The 25,317-nt window shown below is 45.2% G+C and overlaps 1 protein-coding gene across 1 annotated transcript; it reads right to left on the reverse strand.

Moving 5' to 3' along the window:
- Positions 1-13,346: 13,346 nt before the first annotated feature.
- Positions 13,347-14,678, reverse strand: BECN2 (beclin 2). Its single transcript, XM_008510977.2, has one exon. It carries the CDS (start codon positions 14,676-14,678, stop codon positions 13,347-13,349), a length of 1,332 nt encoding a protein of 443 aa, XP_008509199.2.
- Positions 14,679-25,317: the final 10,639 nt, after the last annotated feature.

The raw sequence follows: 25,317 nt of genomic DNA on the forward strand, positions 1-25,317 counted from the left end.
AGCCGAACACCTTCCTGCCTCAGGCCTTTGGACCACTCTTGCCCCAGACCTTACCCTGAGGTTCGGGGAGTGGCGCTCACCCCCTAGATTCCCTCAGAGAAACCCCTCCTCCCATCAAAATCGCCCATCCCGCAGACTCTCCTCCCTTAACCTGCTTCCTTTTTCTTCATGACTTTTGAACCTATGGTAGTCATCTGTGTTTCCTCTCTGTCTTGGCTCTGAGTCCTTGAGAGCAATTTTTCCCTTTGTGCCTAGAAGTGAGCCTGGTCCAGAGTTGATTCTCACAAAGTATTTGTTTTTGTTTTTGTTTTTTTGCTTGAGGAAGATTAGCCCTGAGCTAACATCTGTGACAATCTCCCTCCACTTTATACGTGGGTTGCTACCACAGTATGACTGACGAATGGCATGGGTCTGTGCCTGGGATCCTAAGCCCTGAACCCCAGGCTACAGAAGCGGAGTGCATGAACTTAACCACTATACCACAGGGCCAGCCCCTCACAAAGTATTTGATGAATGAATGCCTGTCTAATTTTCACACTCACACAAATATTACAGAAATTCCTAATTTCCTAGAATTAGGATAATTAGTGTATAAGAAAGTTCATTCACAATTTGGGCAGACACTGCCAAGTTATTCTCCTAAAATATTACACTAATTTATACTGCTTTAGAAATGTATGAGAGGGTATTTTCCCACACATCCTGATCAACAGTAAACATCCCAGTCTTTTTTTCCCCAATATCATATTTATTTATGATATCTTATTGTATTTCCCGGTATTAAGTAGAAAATTGTTATTTTACTTTGTTTTATTTTGTATTTCTTTAGGCTTGAATAAGGTGAACATCTTTTAAGTATATTGATTATCAATCATTTGTCGTTTGTGTCTTGCCTGTTCCATGCTATCAGATTCTTAAAGGAGTCTCTGAACCAAAAGATTAATTAACAACTATTTCTCTCTTTTAACATTTTTAGACATGTTAATTCCATCATCTAAAAATAAAAACAACCAAAATAAAGGTAGTAGTAGTTATCCCTTCTAATGCCCCAGGGTGATTCCAGGCATTTGACCTGTATTATCTCACTTGATCCTCTCACTGACCCTTTGACACAAGTACAATTGTTATCCCCATTTTACAGACAAGCGCAAAGAGGTACAGAGACCCGTGACATCGCCGTGTGGTCTTTGTTCCTGTGGGATCTCTCTGGGCCTTCTTGTTTCTGGGTCCTTCTTGGGTGGATTACTTTGCTACAGGTGACCATCTTGCCCGTTTGCATGTGGATCTTTCCAAATTGCATGATCAGGCTTTACCAATGAGGAAACTGACACAGAGGCTAAGCGACTTCCCCAGGCCCATGGTGGCAGGCCCATTTTTTGAAAGTAGCTCTGTCTGATTACAAAGCCTGGCTCTTGCTAGGACACTTCAGCTACCAGGACCATGCAGGGCCAAGGTATTTGCTCAAAACATGCTTTTTGAATTGGTTTTACCAGAGCTAAAGCAGAATGGATACATCCACCATAATTAGGGCACTTCTCCAGTGAGTGAGAGGGAAAACCAGACTGGCCATTCTGCCCAGTACTGTCTGGACACCACACATCAGCTCACGTGACTTGATCAATCGGCTTTGAGAAGCTCTGACCTCGGGAGGTTTGGTGGGAAACAGATGGCAAGCAGGCTCCGTGAAATGACAGTACCCACTTCGAAATCTCATGGAGGCCTGGAGACCAGAAAGCAGAGACGCAGCAGGAAGCAGACCCGGGAGAGTAACACAAGTAGGATTGCACATGTGTAAGTATGAAATCAACCAGGCTTGGCAAAAGTTTTCATCTTTATCATTATAGTTATAACAAAAGCAAAAACAAAATACAAAAAAACTCCTTTATTATTGTGATTTCCGCCCTCCTCCCCCTAAGATCTTGATGTTGATGGTAAGCCATGTGAATTAAAAATGAAAGAGAGATCTGAGCTCAGCCAGGGACAGCAAGTTAGTTGTGATTTGGGGGAGGTGGAGGGTGGGGAGGGCAAGGAGTGGCACATGCAGTGAAGCCGGCGGGGGACAGACAAGCCGCTGGAGCAAAGAGGTAACAATCGTTCTTCTCTTTAATATGTTGTTAATATCATTGTCTAAATATAAGATTAGATCTAATTTTTCTAAACCCAAACCAAAGAATAGTAGTAGCACCTTCATGTGCACCAGTGCTATGTTAAGAACTTTACAGGTATTATTTCGTTGAATCTTTGCAGTAACCACTTTCTCTATAGATGACAGCAAGCTCTCCAATTTACCCCAAGTATTTGCTGAGCATCTAGGATCTGCCCATTGACATGGGCTCCCCAGAGAAGAAAGGCACAGTCCTTGCTCTTGAGGAGGGTAGAGTGCCGTTAAGGAGATGAAACGCGATTACACCACGTGCAAGTCAGACTCTCCGTGCCAAAGGAGGGATAATTTAATAAATGTGGTGGAGGCAATGAGCTTGCCGTTTATTTTGGAATAAAAGAGAAGCATAAGCCCCAAATGAAATCTTACATTAAAATACATTCCAGTGGCCGGCCCAGTGGCCCAGCGGTTAAGTGCACATGTTCCACTTTGGAGACCCGGAGTTTGCCCGTTCGGATCTGGGTGCGGACATGGCACCTATTAGCAAGCCGTGCTGTAGTAGGCGTCCCACATATAAAGTAGAGCAAGATGGGCACGAATGTTAGCTCAGGGCCAGTCTTCCTCAGCAAAAAAAAGAGGAAGATTGGCAGCGGTTAGCTCAGGGCTAATCTTCCTAAAAAAATACATTCCAGGTGGATCAAATATTTTAACATAAAAAGCAATGAAACTGCAATGGTACTAAAAGAAAACAAAGCGTGGGTGTATAATTTTATCACCTTGGAGTGAAACCATCTTTCTCACCCGACACAAACCCCAGAAGCCATAAAGGAAAAGACTATCAACCTTTACCACATAAAAATTAAAAATAAAAACTTCTGGGGGCTGGCCGGTGGCACAGCAGTTGAGTGCGCAAGTTCAGCTTCTCAGTGGCCCAGGGTTCACTGGCTCAGATCCCGGGTAGGCGCCCCACGTATAAAGTAGAGGAAGATGGGCATGGATGTTAGCTCAGGGCCAGTCTCCCTCAGCAAAAAGAGGAGGATTGGCAGTAGTTAGTTCAGGGCTAATCTCCCCCCCCAAAAAAAAAAAAAACTTCTGGGGGCCGGCCCCATGGCTGAGTGGTTGAGTTCACACACTCTGCTTCTGCAGCCCAGGGTTTCTCCAGTTCAAATCATGGGCGCGGACATGACACTACTCATCAAGCCATGCTGAGATGGCATGCCACATAGCACAACTAGAAGGACCCACAACTAAAAATATACAACAATGTACTGGGGGGCTTTGGGAGAAAAAGGAAAAATAAAATCTTTAAAAGACAGTTAAAAATAAATAAATAAAAACTTCTGGATGACCAGCCAATTGTAAATACGATCAAAGGGAAAACTGTGCTTGCAACACATATGGCAAACTGCTGATTTCCATAATATACAAAAAGCTCTTGCAATTCAGTAGGAAAAAAACGAAAATTGTCTTAGTTCCCGAAAAAGGAAATCCAAATGGAGTGCAAACACTGAAATGTTTAACAATAATTATAGAAATTCAAGTTGACATAATACTTAGATTTTTTTCACGTAATAGATTAGTAAATATTTTTTAAAAATTGATAGTATTCAGTGTTAATTATGCCGTGATGGAATGGGAGCCTTCAATGGAAATATAAACTAGTAAAACCAGGACCTCCCTAAACATGGGAAGAGGGGCCTCTCTGGGCTTTAGAGGACTCCAGCTGCCACACCATCCCCACTCGGGGGAAGATGCCCTGGGCTGGAGACAAGAGGCCCAGCTGTAGACCACGCCACACACCTTCTAGATCATACTCTAGAGATCCAGGACCCTGCACTTCTCAGTGCTAGTCCAGTGCCCATGTCAGGAGCTAGAGTCCCCTTGTGCTAGTCCATCTTCCCAAGAGCAGAGTGTGCTGCTGGCCAGGAGGTGGCAGACGGCAGGGCTAGGCATGATGCCTCGGTGGGAAGCTCGACGCTGATGTGTTCGCGTGGAAGCGCCAGAGGCTCTGCCTTGTGGAGTGGAGCCGGGGATGGGAAGACAAGGGGAGATGGTCCATGGGCTGTGACCCACACAGGGTGTCCCAGCCAGAAGATCAAGTGTCTGCAAATTCTCAACTTGAAACCGGCCTTCCAGGTGATGACGCAGGTGTGTTTGTCAAGGTAGGAAGGTAGAGCGCTTTGCAGCTCGATCTGTTTGGGGCATTGACACGTGTGATAGGCCGGCTGCCACTGTTCTACTCTTGGCGCCATAGGTGTGAGGGTGGGTCTGGGTCCAACCATCATGGAGCAATATTTGGTAAAACATTTTTAAATTAAAGAACATTTATATTCACTCACCCAGAAATTCCCTGTCCAGAAGTTTATGATGTAGAAATAGTCTAAGTCATACAGGCACACACAATTTAAAGTGCAAGGACGCTTACATCTTCATAATTGTGATAATAATAATAGGAATAAAGTGTGCCAATTCCTTCACTGAGCACTTCAAATACTATCACTGAATCCCCACAATTTAGTGAGATTAGTACTATTATCTTCATTTTACAGAACAGAAAATTCAGGTTTGAAAAGATTACCTAGTTCCCATTCTTTTAGTTTGTAAATGGCAAAGCTGGGGAGTTGGGATTTTTTTCAACTTCTAATTATGACATTTTTCAATTTTTAAAGAAAAGTTTATATTTCTATGTTTGTTGTACTATTTCTTTCAAAAAGTTGAATATTAAGTGAGACAGAGAAAGACGAATACTATATAAGCTCACTTATATATGGAATCTAAAAAAAGAAAAACAAAAAAGCCTGAACTCATAGATACAGAGAACAAAGTGCCGGTGGCCAGAGGCAGGGTCAGCGGGTGGGGAATGAAAGGCACAAACTTCCAGGTATAAGATGAGTAAGTTCTGGGGTGTAATGCACTGCATGCGGGCTAAAGTTAACACTGTATTTTATATTTGAAAGTTCCTAAGAGAGTAGATCTTAAAAGTCCTCATCACAAGAAGAAAACTTGTAACTATGTGTGGGGATGGTGTTAGCTAGACTTATGGTGGTGATCATTTCACAATATTACGTATATCAAGTCACTATGTTGTATACCTTAAATAATACAATGTCATGTGTCGGTTATACCTCAATTTAAAAAACCACAATAAAAAAAGCTGAAGAAACCACACATCACTGTTTCAATATTTAACCACAATGATTTTATGAATATATGCTTTTAATTTGCTAAATCATTTCAAAGTACTTTGAAGACACAACATCTTAGCCCTAAATATATTACCACGTATCGAAATTATATTCTCCAACTGAACAATACCTTATTACACCTAAGAAAATACCAATTCCCTAAATATCACCTAATACCAGACTATATTCAAATTTCTGTAATTCTCCCCAAAATGTCCCTTACACTACTTTTGCTTTTTCAAGCCAGGATCCAATCTAAGCTGTTGATGCCATTCAGCCAGCCAGACTCCGTGGGAACATACCTCGACCAAAGCTGGACCGATCTGCTGTTTGGAAGGAGACAAAGAGCCTGCCAGGTGGAAGGGCTGCGTGAGGCGGCTCAGTAAGGGGGCAGGATTGCTCCGGGTTGGGTGCTGTCAAAAGGCAAGGCAAGTCTATGGTTATCCTGATTTTCATCTAGAAGCAGGAGGAACAAAGCAGGAAAGGGAGATGTCTGGCCAGTTTTGTGTTTTGGACAATGTTCCTGTTTTTGTCTGTTCTTAGGATAACGGAATGCTCTTGTTTTTGTCTTGCTCCATTCTGGTGGCAGGGCGGTCTGAGTTTTGGTGTCTGTGAAGTTGTTTGTGTTCAGTAGGAGCGCTCCGTGGTCCAGCTGTGAGAGTCAGGCCTGCTCAGCTGACACCAGGCAGGGGCTGTGTTTTCCTCTCAGAGTTCACGTTCTATTTGGTTGTTATGTATCAGTGGTCTCCCCTTTTTTTTTTTCTTTTTGAGGAAGATTAGCCCTGAGCTAACATCTGCTGCCAATCCTCCTCTTTTTGCTGAGGAAGACTGGCCCTGAGCTAACATCCGTGCCCATCTTCCTCCACTTTATATGTGGGACGCCTACCACAGCATGGCTTGACAAGTGGTGCCATGTCCGTACCTGGGCTCCAAACCGGCGAACCCCAGGCTGCTGAAGCAGAATGTGCACACTTAACGGCTGCGCCACTGGGCCGTTGGCTTGATAAGCAGTACGTAGGTCCGCACCCAGGATCTGAACCTGTGAACCTCGGGCTGCGGAAGCAGAATGCACAAACTTAACCACTGCACCATGGGGCTGGCCCTCTAAATCAGGCACTATTACTTTATAGGTGATGCCATGAGGTTAATACACCCTGGCAGGAGATGCATAATGTTAGATCGTCTCATTTTTAGTGATGTTAAATTTGACAACCTGAGTAAAGTGTGGACAGCAAACTTCTCCATTAGGAAGGCATTAGACAATTAGCATGTGTGATGATATTTTGGTGCTGTGCCAATATCCTTCGCCCTGAGATCCTTTTCAGCATCTTTTGATTGTCCTTATCTGAGTCAATTATTTCATCAGGGGTTGCAAAATGACCGTTTTCTAATTCTATTCTTCCTTCTCCATTTATTAAATAGCTTTTTCTGTGGAGGAGAGTGTTCCCTTGCCATCTGGGAATGAGCTGCTGTTCCTCCTAAGAAAGGAGTGTGGGTCATCGTTTTCCCCACCAATGCTGAATTTTAAGGTAAGAATCAGCCATATTAGTCACCTCAAATCATGACAAATCAGTATTCCCCCCTTCATTTCTGGTATCACTAAGGATTCGAGGATTTGTGCTTATTCAATGTTTTACAAGAAATTATTTTTCTTGTTTGCTCAAAGTGTCCCAAATTTGGCCAGTGGGAGCCCCTTCAAGGTGGCTACTGGATTCTTTTGAAATACCCCATGAGTCTTTAATGGCTTTCTTAATTTATGGGACAACGAAAATGTCAAGTTCACTCGTACTTTTTTCCCCCCTTAGGTTTGGAATTAGCCATTTCTGTAAGAAGTTTCCTTTTCCTGGGGAATGTATTTAGAAACCAAGATCTGGTTCCTGGGGGAGTTGTGGTCACTGTATTGCCATTGCTTTTAGGCCCTTTCAGGAAACAAAGATAAAACCAAATATACGCAACACATACAAGAATTCATACTCATATTTTCAATTCAAATATTGATACCTTTATCTTACAATATATGTAAAATAATTTAAAATTATAAATCAGCATTACTACTACCAATAAAAGTACTGAGCAATGTTTGTTATTTAATTGTAGTACTTTTTATCCTTAGAATATAACTTCTAAAACTATACAGTCATGGGGCCGGCCCAGTGGCGCAGTGGTTAAGTTTGCATGTTCCACTTCTCGGCACCCCTGGGTTCGCAGGTTCAGATCCTGGGTGCAGACATGGCACTGAGTGTCAAGCCATGCTGTGGTAGGCATCCCACATATAAAGTGGAGGAAGATGGGCACGGATGTTAGCTCAGGGCCAGTCTTCCTCAGCAAAAAGAGGAGGATTGGCAACAGATGTTATCTCAGGGCTAATCTTCCTCAAAATAAATAAAGTAAAACTATACAGTCATATTACTGTTTTCAAAAGTACTTAAATAATCCTTTTCTCTACATGATTATGTTAAAATTTGATATAGTATTTGTTTCTATCGTTTTCAGTTTTACACTGTTTTTATTTTTCTTTGATGTACTTATAAATTTTTTGAATATATAAAACATTTACATTATTCACAAGTCAAAACTCTACAAAAAATGTGCTCAGAAAAGCCTTATGTCCATCTCTGTCCCTTCCACTTCACTCCTTCTCCCAACTGGTAACCTCAATTGCACAAAACTACTGCTGAAAGACGTTTTTGAGAGAACAGGTAAATTAGTTTCTTCCCCTGAGTTTTAGGTGAAACCAAGGTGTAACTGACAGCTATATTAAGATGGTGATGATATTGGCGTTGTCTAGGTGAAAAATGACATTCAAGAACAAGTGATAAAATAAAGATTTGCAAATCAGTGCCTATAGACTGATATTTTGTAAAATAATAGAAAAAATCAGAGACATGTGCCTGATGCCTGATTAAAATTGATACTAACCTAGTTTTTCAGAGCTATCTTCAATGAGGTCTTGAAGTTGTATCTTACTTGTTGCGAGTTTCCTAACTGAGGACCACGCATTACTAGAGATTGGATGCCCCGTTCCCCACCTCCAAGAAAGGAGAGATGGCCCTCCTTACTCCAGTTCACCTGGTCAAGAAGAAAAAGCATTGTTTTTACAGGATTTTTCCATTGATAAAACTCTTTCACGTATTTTTATCTCACTTAGTTCTCAGAGCAACTATGTGAAATAAGCTGAAGGTTTCAAATTAATGGCCCTAGGGCCAAATGTGGCCCCAAAACTGTTTTATTTGACTCAAAATATTTCCAAATATTTTAATTAGATACTGTGATTTAGAAACCAAGGAATTTCTTATAAAAACCCAGATATCCAGGTTCTCCTGAAAGGTTGGAAGACCTTGACCAGGGACCCAGGAGTCCAGGTTGGAATTGCCAGGGGCTGCAAAGCCCTTGACCCCTTTAGACAGTTCATGAGCTTTACAGTTTACCACTTTCTGAACAGGCCAGAGTTTTTACCTTCTTGGCTCCAGCTAAAGACATGTGAGTCACAGCTCTTCAGAGTCTGTGTCCCTCCCAAGATGACCCAGACTGAGGAGAACTCTACTCAAGGGCATTTCCTCTACTGTAGACGAGCCACGGCTTTCTAGCCATGCCATTGGACTTGAGCTCCCTGTGGAGAGCTCTGCTCAAAGACCGTTGTCTAGAAGCTGGCCCGAGTTCTCCGTGTAGCCATAGATAGACCACTTCCTGGTCACGGGGAGCCACTGTGATTCCATCAGAAGAGAGCCATCTGGAATTCAACCAGTGTTCTCCCAAGTGCTTGCAGAAAACTCTATCACAGGCTTTTTTCTCTCAAGGGGCACCAGATCCCTTTGGTTCTTCTCTACAAAGCCTGGAACTCAGTCAGCTATCCTGTGGGGTGGTAAGCGTCCAGGAACCAGATGATCCCTCCCACTCTCCAGTGAGAATTCTCATCAGAAGTCCCAGACTGTCTTCTCAGCAGCTTCCCATTAGAGCAATGGAGCAAAGAAGGTGTGAGCAAAACTCTGACGCTTCTGGCACCAATGGAAACCCGGACCTCCACTGGTCATAAACGTGAGAACAGGCGATCCGGACACGCCTGTCATCTGTTATCCTTGGCCATGGGCCAAATGTCAGCCCCTTCTGACAGCTAGCCTCTCACATACCATAATTAACTCCACACTTCTCTCCATTTTCTTCAGTCTTTCTTCTGGTCTGGAATCTCAGTGCTGTCCTTTCTCTATGGTCCCTGTAGCCCTGTTCCATGTAAACTTCTCAACTTCTTCAACCTGTCATTCATGGCCCTCACTCCCCCTCATTCACTGAAGGCTTGGAGCTTGGTTTACAGCTTCCTTCTCCATCCCAATTCCTCCTCCCCCACTCCCACCACGTGCACATTCCCTGCACCAAACCCCCCTCAAAGTTCCCTGAACTACTTCTTGCCGACAACCTGTACCTTTGCTAGAAATTATCTATACTTTCATCACCTCCCACCTGTTCACTAGTCTCAAAGAGCTGTATTTTCTCCTGTTCAAGAATAATCCTCCCAAATTCCTTCATGATTAGACTTCTGCTTTCTCCTCCCACATTGTTCACTAATGTCAACTCCTTTATCCCCACTCCCCTCCCCCCGCCAGGCACACACTGTATTTCAATCTTTCTCTACTGAATCCTTCCTCAGCCTGTTAAAATTCTCAGACTTATCCCTGTTTCAAAGTTCTCTGCTTTATCTACAGCCTTCCTCCAATGGTCAAAGGTCTCAAAAGAATTGTCCAAAATCACTAGCTCCACTTCTTTACTTCTCTTTCACACTTGTGTCTACTGCCAGCCTGATCTTGCCATCGCCACTCTGAAAATTCTCTTATCAAAAACAACGAAAGTCTCCTAATTTTCTTTGTTCTCTTCTCCTGACTTTCTGGAACCTTTCTGTTTTCTCTTTCTCACTTCTGTTTATTTGCCCAATTCTCTATGACCCGCCATTGCCCTCCTGGGTTCCTCTAAGGCTGGTATCTTTGAGGACACTCCGCCTCCCGACTTGATAACTTGACCAATGGTTTGCACTGCCTCTGTTGTGACTCTTCTGAAATTCCAGTCTGTGGCTTCTCGTGTCTGCCATGGCTAGGGGGGGTGAGGGAGAGGTTTCAATGCCTTTGCACTGACTAGAAGTTTAAACTCCTTGGCGTTATATTGATAACCCTCCAAAACAGTGATCTTTCCTACATCTTCATCTTCTCTCTCTCAGCAGTAACCTTCCCCACGGCAACACACACCAAATTCCAGCCCTGCTGAGCTCCTGCCAGTTCACCTACCCACGATTTTTTCTCTCCCTTCCAAATGCTCCCTCTGTTAAAATATTGTGATTCAGTAAGTCTGGAGTGGGCCTGAAAGTCTGCATTTCTTACATGCTCCCAGGTGATGCTGGTGTCACTGTCCCAGACCTCACTTTTAGTAGCTTAGAATTTCTCTTTTCTAGAACTGATTTGTCTAAGCCAGTCACAGAAGGACTGCATGATGCCGCTTACATGAGGTATCTAAAAGAGTCAGACACATCAAAGCAGAGAGCAGAAGGTGGTTGCCAGGGGCTGGGGGAGGGGGAAATGGGGAGTTGCTATTCAACGGCACAGTTTCAATTGCGCAAGCTGATTAAGATCTAGAGATATGCAGGACAACATTGTGCCTATAGTTAACACTACCATATTGTACACTTAAAAATTTTGTGAGGGTAAATCTATGTTAAGTGTTTTTACCACACTTTAAAAAACTAAAATAAAATTGATTTACCTTTTATCTCAGATGCCTAAAATACCTTTCCTGTCGTTCAAATGACCTTAATGGAAAAAGTATGTCTATGTGAAAAATTTGGGGCTGGAGAGTGGAGGACGGAGATGGATAGTATGAAATGAAACAGGATGATGTAACAGGTTAACTTGGTGTCTATTCACATTCCTTAATTTATTTCATTTTAAGATAAATTCATGTACACCAGAGAATATTTATAAACTGGGAAAAAATAGACTCTCTCATAACCCCAGCACTCAGTATAATCCAGAGATTCGTTCATTCAACTATTCTTTGAGTGCCCTCTATGTGGCAGGAGTGCCCTCTACGTGGCAGGCATTGTGCAGGCTGTTGGACATAACTGCAAACAAGATAGACACAGTCCATGACTTGATGGCGTCTATCGTCTAGAGCAGGAGTCAGCAAATTACGGCCCATGGGCCGAATCCAGCGTGCTGTCTGTTTGGTGAATGTAGTTCCAGGAGAACACAGCCATGCCCATGCATTCACACAATCTCTGTGGCTGGTTTTATGCACAACCGAGCAGTTGCTGCAGTTGAGTAGTTCAACAAAGACCACGTGGACCAGAAATCCTGAAACAAATATTTACTATTCGGCCTTTTACAGAAAAAGGCTGCCAACCCCTGGTCTACAGGCAATTGATAACATTTTCTGTGTAAAGGACTTTTTGTCAGATTATACTTAGGTATTTAATGATGCGAACTGTTTTAAATTTCTCTTCCTAATTGTTGGTATATAAATACATTTGATTTTTGTATTGACTTTGTAGTCAATGAATTCCTTAATTCACATATTAATTTTAATTGTTTACCTGTTGATTTAGATATTGCTATAGTTATATCATATGTAAATAATTTTATTTTTCCCTTCTAATCTTTATGCCTTTCTTTTTTTAAAATATCTTTCATTTTTTTATTTATTGTGCTAGCTAGGACCACAAGCACACGTTAAACAGAAATTCTGATAGCCATATCCTGTCTCTTTCCTAATCTCATTTTATTTTTTAAATACAAAATTTTCATGGAATTACCTTCATATACTGTATTCAAGGAAGATATATTGGAATTGTTTTTTCACTAAATACTTTTCTGAATTTTCATATTACATGTGTTATAACCCAATCTTCTTACTTAATATAAGCATTGTCATTAAGTATTACATAATTAAATAGTCTTCTATCATGTTTTAATACCTACATGGTGTTCCATCATATGCCTAGAGCTTAATTCATTTAACCTATCTCCTAGTGGAGTTTCCTATTACCTGAGTCTGCGACAAATTAATCACCTTCCCATTCTCATTTTCCACAACCACTTCTCTTTATAGATGCTTTATATGTATCAGGGGCTGTTCTTGGCACTTTCTGGACCACAACGCCAAATAGCTCTCAGGAAGTTTACAGTTTGGTTTGAAGAGCCTGACACACAGGAAGAGCGCAGAGCAGAGCAAGGACAGCCGGCATCTTTTGGACAGAAAGGAGCTGGGAGAAGCGCAAGGTGAGCCTGGGGGGCGGGCGGGGATAGATCACGGGGGCTGCCAGCCGTGGGAAGGATTTGGGGTTTTATTCTGGGCGCAGCAGACAAGAAGCAGATGAACGACAGGATCCAACCTGCATTTTGAAGCGCTCTGGCTAACTCCTTTTCAGCCTTCAGCTCTGTAAACGTTCATCTCAGGACCCCTAACTGACCATGGCATTGATCCATCAGCTGAAACGTTACCTGTCCTCTTTGCCAGCCCACCCGCCTCACTCCAGGTGAGTCTCAAGATAACGGCGCAGCCCAATATGACGGGCTTCTCACCTTAAATCGCTGAAGAGCACGTAAAACTTATTAAAGCCTCCACCTTTCTCCTACCGCTTCCTCTCCTCTCAGCCCCGCCCTCAGCTCTTCCCCCAACTCAGTCCCGTCGCCCCCCGCCCCCCCCCGCCCCCCTCAGTTCCCCCGCCCCACCCCTCCCTCAGCCCTTTCCCTCGGCATCCCTTTGTCCCTTTTTATGCAGGAATAATCTCATCATTTTATAATTTAATCCTTGCTGTCATTTTGAATTTGTTTATCTGAGTGGGAAAGGAGGGGAGAGTAAGGCAGAAGGAAATGAGGACACAGATTTGCTGGAGAAGGTAGCAATGACTTTGGTTTGCTCTGAACATCACGTTAATTAATCTTAAATTAATACCCATGTGGCCATTCATTTTTTAAGTTAGAAACATGTTATATTCTTCAGTTTTACAATTTATCTTACAACATTTTTACAAATATTTTAAAGCAAAAAAATCTCCCTCTCCCTCTTAAAAAAAGAGAAAGTTATTTTTGACGACACCTTAAGGACACCCAAGCCAGACTCCACTTAAAATTTACGAGCATGAGCTTGAGCGCCTTTGTCCAGCGCTCCTCTGTGTTAAAGTGGGTTCTGATGGAATAGAAGGCGCCCCCGCCTCCAGGGTCTTCCATCAGGCCTTTGCTCACGTGAATCCTGTGGGGCAGGCAGAGACCCGACTCGCCTTTCTTGGCCTCTTTGTTGAAGTGCTGCAGGCAGTCCAGGAAAGCCACCATGGCCCGGTCAAACTTGTCCATGGCCCGGTCAAACTTGTCGTTCGGGAAAGCACCCTGCCGCCCGGTACAGAACAATGGCAGCTCAATGGAGTCATCTCTTACAGACTTCAGATAGGAATGGTCTCCGCAGGGCACGAGTCGATACCTCTGAAACTGCAGGCCGATGGTATTGGACAGGGCAAGGAGCAGCAAGGCTGTCTGTCCCCAGGCTGCATTAATCTCCTCCCAGCACACAGGGACACTGGGGAGGCAGCCCAGTCTGAAGTTATTGATGACGCCCACGGGGCCGCTATGCCCGATCTCAAACGTCACACTGAAGACATTGATTTTCTCCAGCCAGTCCAGCTGGGTCTGGGCATGCCGCAGCCGGTTCTCCACGCTCCTCAGCTCGTCATGAAGTTCCAGTTGTTGCCACTTCAGTTGACTATAGTCCCTCCAGAACTGCCTGTCGTGCTGGTCCAGCATCTCGGTCTCTGCCTGGGCTGCCTTCAGATCCGCTGCTGCTCTTTCTCGGTTCTTGTCCACCTCCTCCAGCTCCTGGACCAGCCTGGCCTCCTCCAGCTCCAAGCCCTTCAGCTCCTCCTGCAGTGTCTCCCTCTCATCCTCACTCATCCTCTCCCTGGTCTCCAGAAAGCGTTGGTAGTTCTCACTCTCAGATGCTGTGAGAACGAGTTGGCTGTCCAGCTGCAACAAAAGATTGTCAGTACAGTCCTCACACAGGGGCTGGTTCACAGCTTTTTCACTGGAGAGGATGTCAAAAATGTCCCTAGCAGCCTTCTGGATGCTATTGAGAGTTCTCACAGAGCTCAGCTTCCCAAGCAGGATGAAGTAGTTGGAACTGTCCCCGGACATCCTGCCATCGCCAGGGAGGGTCCTGCAAGAGGCACCATCCTGTAGCTCGTCACTATCTGTCTCCTCCCTGGAGGTAGGGCCTCCCTCCTGGGTTTCTCTTGGCGCCCCCTCAGCTGAGGCAAGCGCGGAAGCCGCAGATGCTTGGGTGGCGTCGAGGCCCGGGGTCTCCGTGGACTGATTCAGCTTCAGGGGCTGGTCGCAGCGCCAGCACATGAAGTGGATGGAGGACATGGCAGAGGGCTGACTCTCACCGTGATTCTGTTTCCTCTGCCTCCCCAGTTACTTAACCATTTATACCTTTTTAAGCTCCTGTAGAGGAGTGATTCTTTTAAAATGCATATCTCATCTTGTCACTCTCCTTCTTAAAACCCTGCCGTGGTACCCTCCTTAGATGCCTCCTTGAGCTCCTTTTAGACAAGTGAGTCTTTCTAAGAGGAGAATTTGATCATCTCACTGTCCTCCTTTAACATTTTCCAGGCGTGTCTTAAAAGTAATCTTTCTAAAACTAAAATCTGATCATGGCACTTCCCTCCTTAAAATGTTTAATGCCCTTATCTTACCTTAAGATAAAGTCCCATCATCTTAACCTGAGCCAAGGCCTCTGGACATCTCTCCAGCTTCTTCTTTCCCCATGTCCTGCCACCCTCACCCATGGGCTCCTCCATGTTCCTGCAAACTAATGGCATTTCACTTCTTCCAACGTATCCTGTTATGCCCTCTGACCAGAACACTCTTCCCGCCCCTCCTTCCCTGGATAACGCCTATCCCTTCTTTTAGGGCTGAGTGAGGTGTCATTTGCTCGAGGAAGCCTTCCCCTACCACCAAATTTAGACTTTCTGCTCTGGTGACACTTATCCTTTATCACACAGTAATGTAATAGACACAATGGAAATGATATTTTTTAATTGACAAATAAAATCAAATAAAGTAGTTTGGAGGTATAGATTTTGCCATCAGCTTGGCCAAAGGGTGAGATAAACAGTTTCATAATTGACAAGATTAATACACCAAGCATTTGCATAACGTCGAAAAGCAAACTTACAAAAAACTTTACAAATATGTTGACTTCTGTCAGTCAACCACCTAGTTAAGCACATATGGTCCCCAGAGATACTGGCACTAAAACAAAAACGTTTTGATTTCTAACCTGCAGTTGTTGACCTGGTGGAGCAGAGCATAAAATAAACAAATGCAGAAGGACTCAATTTCTCAACCACAGAAGGGGTGGAAAGCCACAGGGCCTGTCTCTCCCAGGGTCCAGCAGGAGGCAGCGTGCCAGCCACACGCACCAGGCTGGCAGGGGGATGCTCCGCGTGCTTGGGGAAGGCAGGAACACTCCTGCAGATTCACTGGGGCCTGGCCCAGGACTCTATGCAGACAGGTGTGCTACACTGGAGTGCATGTTGAGGGACGTTGCTCTAGCAAGAAAATACACTTTCGGGGCCAGCCCAGTGGTGCAGGGTTTAAAGTTCGCATGTTCCGCTTTGGCGGCCTGGGGTTCGCTGGTTCGGATCCCAGGTGCAGACATGGCACCGCTCGGGGGGCCATGCAGTGGTAGGCGTCCCACATATAAAGTAGAGGAAGATGGGCACAGATGTTAGCTCAGGGCCAGTCTTCCTCAGGAAAAAAAGAAAAAGAGGAGGCTTGGCAGCAGATGTTAGCTCAGGGCTAATCTTCCTCAAAATAAAAAAGAAAGAAAGAAAATATACTTTCCACTGGCCACCCTTGGCTGCAGTTTTCAAACCTCAGTTAATCCATGTCACCATCATGGCTGAATTGGTAATTTACACCTGTTAAGTTACCACTTGGCCCTTCATGCAAGCTCTCACCAGTATCCTATCTGCACCTGAAACTTACTGGGAGGCGGGAAGCCCAGAAGCACACTGAGGTGAAGAGAGGTTAAGCAACTAGTCAAGAGTCCCTCTGGCCCTCAAGAGTGCTCTGAAATGCCCCTGAATTAATCAATATTAGGAGCGCCTTCTAGAATTTGACTTCAAAGCCCCCTACCCCTTCACAGGCAATTCTGTATTCCTCAGGACTTGCCAAGCGGGCCGAAGATAAAAGTCAACCCTACAATTAGCTGGAGACGATCAACCATTCAAACCACTGTTTGCTATGAATTTAGCAATAATGATTGCCCAGTGCTGCAAAGGGATGCGCGATACCTCTGAGATACACATCTCAGGGTGATGGTTGGGAGGGGGTTGCTACACAAAGTCTGCCTTTCCTCACCCTGACAAAGGGTTGGAGCTGCTTTCAATGTCATGGTCAGTTCTGAGACCTGCTTCATCCCTGGGAGTAGGATAGCAAAGTAAATTCACTGCTAATGGCTAAATCTCATTTTAATTACCCAAAGCCAAACAGATCCAAGCCACACCTGGCTTTGGGTTTGAACCAGCCCAGAGGGAGCCCTGGTGCCTTAACAGACTAAGGGAACACACTGGTGAAGGGGCGTGGGGATGGGCTCAGACTGGTTATCTAACACCTGAATAATGCCTCCAGGGTAATCGAGAATCCGCCTGGGGAGCCCTCCTTAGTGATGGAGTGGCTGGAACCAGCAGTGGCTCTCAGTTGGAAAAGAAATCTCTTCTTATTTCTAGAGATTTTCCCTCCAGTTCTTACCTCCTCATTCCAGGATCTCATTTGTGAGTCTTGAGAAGAGCCCCAAAGTGAGAACTGCATGTCTTGAAGTGTGTTTGGGGCAGGGGTTTTTCCCACTGACATCTTGCCAGCACCTAGATGAATTATCTTGTCCTCACTTCCCTTTCTAAACTTTGCCCATGTTCTTGGGCTTCTTTGCTGCAAACCTCCAGGAAAGACTTGCCTCTACTTATTGTTTACAATTCCTCTCTTCCCAGTCCCTCTTAAACCCACCCTGATTCAGCTTTATTCTCTGCACTCCGTAGAAACTCCTCTTATCAAGGTCACAGTTGCTATCTGCGTCGCTAAATTTAATCTCAGTGGAATGGGAAGCCAAGTCTTCAGCTAAAAGTGAGGATGGGGCAGAAGAGATGTGTGTTACAGTCACCTAAGAGAGTAGAGAGAATAGAGGAGACAAGTGGGATGACTCCTCTTAGTTGGAGAGGTTCACATGTGATTTGCTGTCATGAGTGGGGGTACATTTCTCTCCAGCCGCCATCACCAGCATGAGCGCTGCCAGGCATGCGAGACTAAAGCAGGGCGATGAGGCAGAAGAAGGTGCTAGTAGGGAGAGTTTAGGAAGGCAGATTCTGCAATGTGCACCAAAGGAAGGATGAGGTCGGGGTAGGGGGAGACAAGGAAAAGGTTGTGGGGCCGACGTACTTCCGTCCTAGGGGGTTGGAGGAATTGGGGTCAGGGTGTGAGGACGCCAGATAAGTAAACACAGGAGGCAGTCAGAGTGGGTGCATGAAACGGAGGTAACACAGCGTTTGCTCCCTATAATCATATGACCGTCTCTCCTCTCCCGATCCTGAACCAAACACCCTTCCTTTGGCTCCTCTGGGTGTGTGATACAGTATTCTGGACTCGCAGTCTTGGGTTCTAATCTTGCTTACTTAACCCCTTCAATGCACAGATTGAATTTGAGATTAAGAGGTTCCGTATCAAGAGGAGGCTCTGTCACTGTGTCCAGATCCCCACCAAACATGCCTTTAGCCTTCGCAATCTGGCATCTGTCTCCACAATTAGTAGGATAAAATGATTCCTGCTTAGGTCAGCAATGAACGCCTAAATAGCACATCCCGAAGCACGGCTTCCTCACTGGCTTTCGTTCTTTAACATTTGAGATGGCTGCCAGCCTCTCATTAAAAGAAGAAAACAAAATCCTTTTCTGGACTCCAGAGGATTGTTGCTTCTCACTCTCCTAGGTCTCTGACCTTTCTTTTCCACTTCATTGACTCTTCCCCCTTAGACTGAGAGACTCTGCATTTAACAAAACAAAAATTATCTTTCATATGGACACTGACCTTTTGTGAGGCTTGCAAAGTGTGAATAAAAGTTTCCTTTAAAAATTCAAGGCTTTGTACACCCAGTGTTCATAGAAATATTATTCAAAATAGTCAAATGGTAAAAGTAACCCAAATGCCCATCTGTGGATGAATGGATAAACCAATGTGGTATATCCATACAATGGAATATTGTTCAGCCTTAAAAAAGAAGGAAATTCTGACTCATGTAACAACATGAATGAACCCTGAGGGCGTTATATTAAGTGTACAAGCCAATCACAAAAGGACAAATATTCTATGATTCCACTTATATGAGGTACTTAAAGTAGTCAAATTCATAGAGACAGAGAGTAGAGGGGGCCGGCCCGGTGGCGCAGCAGTTAAGTTCGCACGTTCTGCTTCAGCGGCCTGGGGTTCACCCTTTGGATCCTGGGTGTGGACCTAGGCACAGCTTGTCAAGCCATGCTGTGGTAGGCGGCCCATGTAAAATAGAGGAAGATGGGCACAGATGTTAGCTCAGGGCTAGTCTTCCTCAGAAAAAAGAGGAGGATTGGTGGCAGATGTTAACTCAGGGCTTATCTTCCTCAAAAAAGAAAAAAAGAAAGAAAGTAGAATAATGTCTGTCCGTGACTAGGGGGAGAGGGAACAAGGAGTGTGATATTGTGATTTATAATAAAAAAAATATATGTTTGGTCTTCCTCCCTGTTCCTGCCACAGAGCTCCTAAAACCCTCGGAATTTCCTAAGTGTTAAGAGGATCAAGGTGTCTTTTGTTATGTTAGTGGCGTGATTTTTGGAAAGCCCCTAGGTCATCTAAGGATGGCTGCTGGTTGCCAGGGGAACCAACCATGATTAGAGGGGCTGAAACTTTCACTCCCACCCCCTGACCTCCAGGGAAGGTCAATCACCAATGGCTAATGATTTAATCAATTATACCTATGTAATGAAGCCTTGGTAGAAAACCAAAAGGAAGGGGTTCAGAGATCTTCCACGTGGTGAACATGTGGAGGCGCTGGAGAGCGGCACTCAGAGAGCATGAGTGCTCCTCGCCCTTTCTGCATGCCTTCCACCTGGCTGTTCCTGAGTTATATCCTTTTATAATAAACCAGGGATCTAGTAAGTAAATGTTTTCCTGAGTTCCGTGAGCCACTTTAGCAAATTAATGGCACCAAGGAGGGGGTCGTAGGAACTTCTGATCTGTAGCCGGTCGGTCAGAGGCTCAGGTGACAACTTGCATTGCAGCATTGGCATCTGAAGTGGGGGTGGGGGGGGGGTGAGGTGAAGCACTGAAGGACTGAGCCCTTAACCTGTGGGATCTGACACGATCTCCCTGTAGACGGTGTCAAAATTGGGTTGAATAGTAGCACACCCAGCTGGTTTCAGAGAATTGCTTAGTGTGAGGGAAAAACCCACACGCTGGAATTGGGAGCATAATCCAAGTTCATGTCAGAATATTAGGGAGTTAGTGGGTAGTGGGTACAGAGTTTTAGTTTGTGAAGATGAAAAGTTCTGGAGATGGCTGGCTGAGCATGGAAAGCACCACCATCAATATTTAGGTTCAGGCCTTCGTTCTCACCATCATTAGCAGGGAGAGAAAAGTCCCTGGGAGGCAGCTCGGGTCTAATGTCCTAAAATAGCCCCTGTCAAGACGCTAAGTGCTCACAGGCAGGACTATACTTATACCTAAGGCCACACCAGCTGGAGCCCACTGGTGACCCCCGGGACAATCCGCCACTGCTCTGCTGCTCCCTTCCTTGCCATTAATATGCCACAAAGCATGTTCTTCCTCACTCCACAACTAAGTTCACATAACTGGTTCTGCGGGGTAGGATATTTGGTTGGGGGCCGGCCCGGTGGTGTAGTGGTTAAGTTCGCATGCTCCATTTCAGCGACCTGGGGTTCATGGGCTCAGATCCCAGGTGCAGACCTACACACCACTCATCAGTTGTGCTGTGGAGGTGTCCCACATACAAAATAGAGGAAGACTGACACAGATTTTAGCTCAGGGCCACTCTTCCTCAAGCCAAAAAAAAAAGAAAAGAGGAAGATTGGCAACAGATGTCAGCTCAGGGCCAATCTTCCTCACTAAAAAAACAAGTCATTTGGTGGCCTGCTGGTTTCTTCCACTCTGTTCTGGTGTGGGGGGAAAAGCTCTGGCCCAGGGTTCAGAAGACTTGATTTCTGCTCATAATTTGCTACAGATAGTTCTTCTCTGTGTGTCTCAGTTTTCTCACTCGTAAAATAAGACGTGGAGCAAGTGATATTCGAAGTCCTCTCAACTCCAATTGTTGTCACTTCTTCCGTTCATGTTAGACAGGGTTGACGACTAGCTCTTGTGCCCATTCTACATTCCCTCCCACCCCCATAATAATGTCACTAAGAAATCATTTGAGAACCAGAATTTATTAAAATGCACAGACTTATACCCAAAGACAACCAAGTGATAGGACCATGTGACCACGGACTGGGTTTTCAACTATTTGGGTAGTTTGGGCTAAGCATTCACATTTGATACGCTTTTTCAATGATGAAGAAGTTGGTGATTGATGCCATTTTCTGGTCTACAAAGTCACAATGTCTAGCAATCTGAGCCCAGAATGGCAGGAAGCTGTGTGGTCCCAGAGCTTGTTGGAGTTATGGAGAAGGAGGAGAGTGAGGGGCCACCACCAGTTGCCAGGGCACAGGGTTAAGTGAGATGCTGCAAAGGGAAGGGAGGCAAGGGGTGGGGAGTGAGGAATTCAGGAACGGATCTGGAACCGGTGAGGAATACGAGGCAGGGGAAACAGTTCTGGGCGATAAGATTGTGAGCAAGGCAAGCGTGCTGGGGGCCAGCTGGAGACTGGCCAGCTGGCTGGATATTCAAGTTTGTGGCGGCAACAGAGTTGGCTTGTCATTATCACCAGTCATTTCTGGATCCCTATTGTAGGCATTGGGGAAAGGGTGGCGGACCTAACATGTTCCCGGCTTAGCGTGGCGATTGTATTATTGTCAAGCAAATGTTCATCCTTCCCTCACTCCACATGGGGACTTATTTTGGACTGTGGGCTGAAGTGCAGCCTGCTAGTTCCAAGCCCCACTTTCTGCTAGCTCGCTTGTGCTCCTGTCCTCCACCGTGAGAACAGTGTATCCCATACAGGAGCTGAACCTTCAGCTTTCATCTCCAAATGAGAAGACATCTAGAGCCCAGCCTAGCCACAGACAACCTGCAAAACTCTGAGTGAGAAATAACCGCTTGGGTCATAAGCCATTAAGATCTGGGGGTTATTACCATAACAAAAGTTGACTAATCAACACAGTGTTAATTACCTTATGTTTATTTTTTCTCATCTTAATCCTTCTGAATCAGGCAACAGGATCTCTGAAAGCTGAATATCAGAATCCCTCAGGAGCTGGGCTTTGTTCCCAGGGGTATTTGACATCAAAAGGCATGCTTTCCATTAAAACTTGACCACTCTGGTCCTTGATGAGTAAAGCAATAGTTGACTTAGAATAGAAAAGTGGCCTTAGAGAAAATGCCAGCTGAATGTCCCTTCAGTAGCCACAGGTACAAGAGCCTCAGACCCTCCCACTGAGTAGACATCCTACTATGAGTGCTACCTCAACAAGGCAGCCTCAGGATGTAAATGGCCAGCTGCTGACAGCCCCTCTCTCCCTTCTGGCCACCTGCCATCCATACATGGTACAGTTAGGACTAGCCCGTAGACTGGCAGCCCAGAGAAAAGACGATCAGGCTGCTCTCAACACCTTTAGGGAGAGTAAAAACAATCCGGCCCTGTCTTACAGCTCCTACATTCCTCTGCCAGAAAGCCCTGGCCCCACTCCTTTCATGAGTCAGCCTTGCAGGTGTTTGCACACAACCCTCGGGGATGAAAAATAATGCTCTGGCACAGAGAAGCACTGCAGGGTTTCCCAAGCCCTTACCACTGCAAAGTAGGAGAGGAAAATCATCAAACACGGGATGGAAAGGCAGTTTGGAAATTGGTTGGAGGAGGACAGACAGCAGGCCTTCATGGAGTCAGCCAGAATAAGTATTTCAAGTACATTTTTCAAAGGTCCTGAGTGATTTTCCTGTTTTCCAGTTGAACTGCGTCCAGGACCACACGGGCCTCCAGGCAGTTGAATGCGGCCCTGTGGCCTACACAGAAACTGGTCTGAGAGTCTCCCGTCTCCCCCTGCCCCGCTGCTCTGGTGTCTGGGAGTTCACCCAGCCTGACCCGGCCTCCAGCGCTGGTGGACTCAGGATCTGTTTGTTCTTGGTGATGCAGGATGGGGACATTTCTTCTTCTCTCAAGAACATGCTGAGCTCTCTCCTTGAGCCTGTCCCTTCCTTTTTCCAGATGGCTCCTAAGGCACAGTGGGCTGCTTTTCACCCTTCCGGCCTCAGCTTGCAGTTTCCCTCCTCAAGGAGGCCTTCCCTGGCCATTGTGTGTAGTGGGTCTCCTCAGGCGCGCTCCGTTAGAACACCTTTACCAACACAACTCCAGCTCCAGTGACCTGTGCTTCAGCTTTTAGCATGCGTTTTCCACCAGGACTTGAGCTCCATCAAGTCAGGACTGCATCCGGCTTGTTCATTGCTGAGGCCCTTATGCCTGGCAATTTATGAGCTTAACAATGAGTGACTTAAATGAATGAGTGAATGAATGAGTGCTTCCTTGTGTCAACTCTGAAAGGCAAGTATAACTTTGCTATTAACTGTTGAATTCTGTCCGGATTTTTCTTTAAAAATGTTGCCTTAATTTTATCACATAAGCAATATATTAAGACTTACCGGGAAGTTCAAGTGCTTCTGAAGAAATGGAAGACAGAGGGACAGCCCCCCTTTCTTTGTCCTCTACCTCCAGTCCCTTCCTCTTTCCCAAGTAACCATTTGTGTTTTAAAATTTTTTTTATTTTTTATTTTTTTTTGAGGAAGATTAGCCCTGAGCTAACTACTGCCAATACTCCTCTTTTTGCTGAGGAAGACTGGCCCTGCGCTAACATCCATGCCCGTCTTCCTCTATTTTATATTTGGGACGCCTACCACAGCATGGCTTGCCAAGTGGTGCCGTGTCCACACCCAGGATCTGAACTGGCGAACCCCAGGACCAGCAAGAAGTAGAGAGTGAGAACTTAACCACTGCGCCACAGGCCGGCCCCCATTCTCAAGTTTTTGTTCTCCTTTCTCTAACTGTGATATTGTGATTTATAATAAGAAATATCTGTTTGGTCTTCAACTCTCTTTCTGGCACAGAGCTCCCAAAACCTTTACAATTTCCTAGGTGAGTAGAGCAAAATGTGTGTGTTGTTACGTTAATGAGGTGGCTTTTGTCCCTACCTAAGGATGGGTCTGGTTGCCCAGAGAACCAACGTTGTGATCAAAGGATTGGAACTTGCAGTCCAACCCCCTGACCCCCGGGGGAAGCTGGAGGCTGAATCAGTCACCAGGGGCCAATGACTTAGTCAACCATGCCTACGTATTGAAGCCTCCATAAAAACGCAAAAGGAGAGGGCTTGGAGAGCTCCCAGGGTGGTGACCATGTGGCGATATGGGGAGCGTGTCAAGCTCGGAGAGCATGGAAGCTCCATACTTTCCCCCCTTCCTTGCCCTGTGCATCTCTTCATCTGGCTGTTCCTGAGTTGCACCCTTTTATATAAACTGTAATCTAGGAAGTAAAAGGTCTCTCCCAAGTCTGTGAGCCCCTCTAGCAAATCAGTCGAACCTGAGGCGGGTGTTGTGGAAACTGTCAATTCATAGGGGTCTGTTAGAAGCCCAGGTGACAACTTGGACCTGCAACTGGCATCTGAAGGGAGGTTGGAGAGAGTCAGAATTGAGCTGAATTTTAGGACACCTAGGTGGCGTCGAGAATTGCTTATTGGCGTGAGAAACATGCTGTAACTGGGTCCAGAACATTCACTAACCTTTTCCTTCCTATACATTTACAGATCTGTGTACATAGAGGTATCCTTTAAATGAGTTTTACTTTTCTTTAACAATGACTAGAATCTACCCATGTCCTACCTAGTGCTTATTACAGATAAAAACTATAATTTGTTTCACTAGTTTCCTCTGGATGGAAAATTAACAAATGGTAACCAAATATTTTTGGCCTATCTATTTTGATCTTTTGCAGTTAGCCCTTTCTTTCATCCAAAAGCAGAATTTACCAAGACTGGCTGGTTCTCTCAACAATGGACCATCTGAGCTGGTTTTGACTGTCAGGAGACAAATTAGTTATTAGGTATTATTCTGTAATTTCCTTTCATCAGAAACTCACTCTAGGGATTGATAATTCAATTTAATCCCTGTTATAAAGGAAATTACTATTAAATAAAAGCTTAGCTTAGCGCTTCTGTAGTTCCGGTGATTCATAATGCACAGACTGTAGTTACAAGGCTGGGGTCTCAGTCTGTCCAGCCAGTTTTGACACAGGCCGAGGTAGACTGTGAAACAGCAGGAGGCGCAGGGATTGTGAGAAGCCATTTTTCGTCTTCCTAATCCTCATTCTTTTCGATTTCTCTTTTGTTTATTTCTGAGAGACGGAGCTCACTGGGCAACTGGGCAGTGCGCAGACTCCCTGCCTCTGCTGTAGGGTAATGGCTGTTGGACTTGCCAAGCCCCAGGCAAGTCTTTAGACAGAATGCCCGGAAATGTGCCTTCCAACTTTTGTTTCTTCCTCTGCCATTTCTTTTCTTTTTTTTTTTCTTGAGGAAGATTAGCCCTGAGCTAACATCTGCTGCCAATCCTCCTCTTTTTGCTGAGGAAGACTGGCCCTGAGCTAACATCCATGCCTATCTTCCTCTACTTTATATGTGGGACACCTGCCACAGCATGGCTTGCCAAGTGGTGCCATGTCCACAGCAGGGATCTGAGCCAGCGAGCCCCGGGCTGCCGAAGCGGAACACACAAACTTGACTGCTGCACCACCGTGGCGCCCCTGCCGTATCTTGAGAAGTCTTTTACTT

The sequence above is a fragment of the Equus przewalskii genome, chromosome 31 (genome assembly GCF_037783145.1).
Source record: "Equus przewalskii isolate Varuska chromosome 31, EquPr2, whole genome shotgun sequence".
In the NCBI taxonomy this organism is placed as follows: domain Eukaryota; kingdom Metazoa; phylum Chordata; class Mammalia; order Perissodactyla; family Equidae; genus Equus; species Equus przewalskii.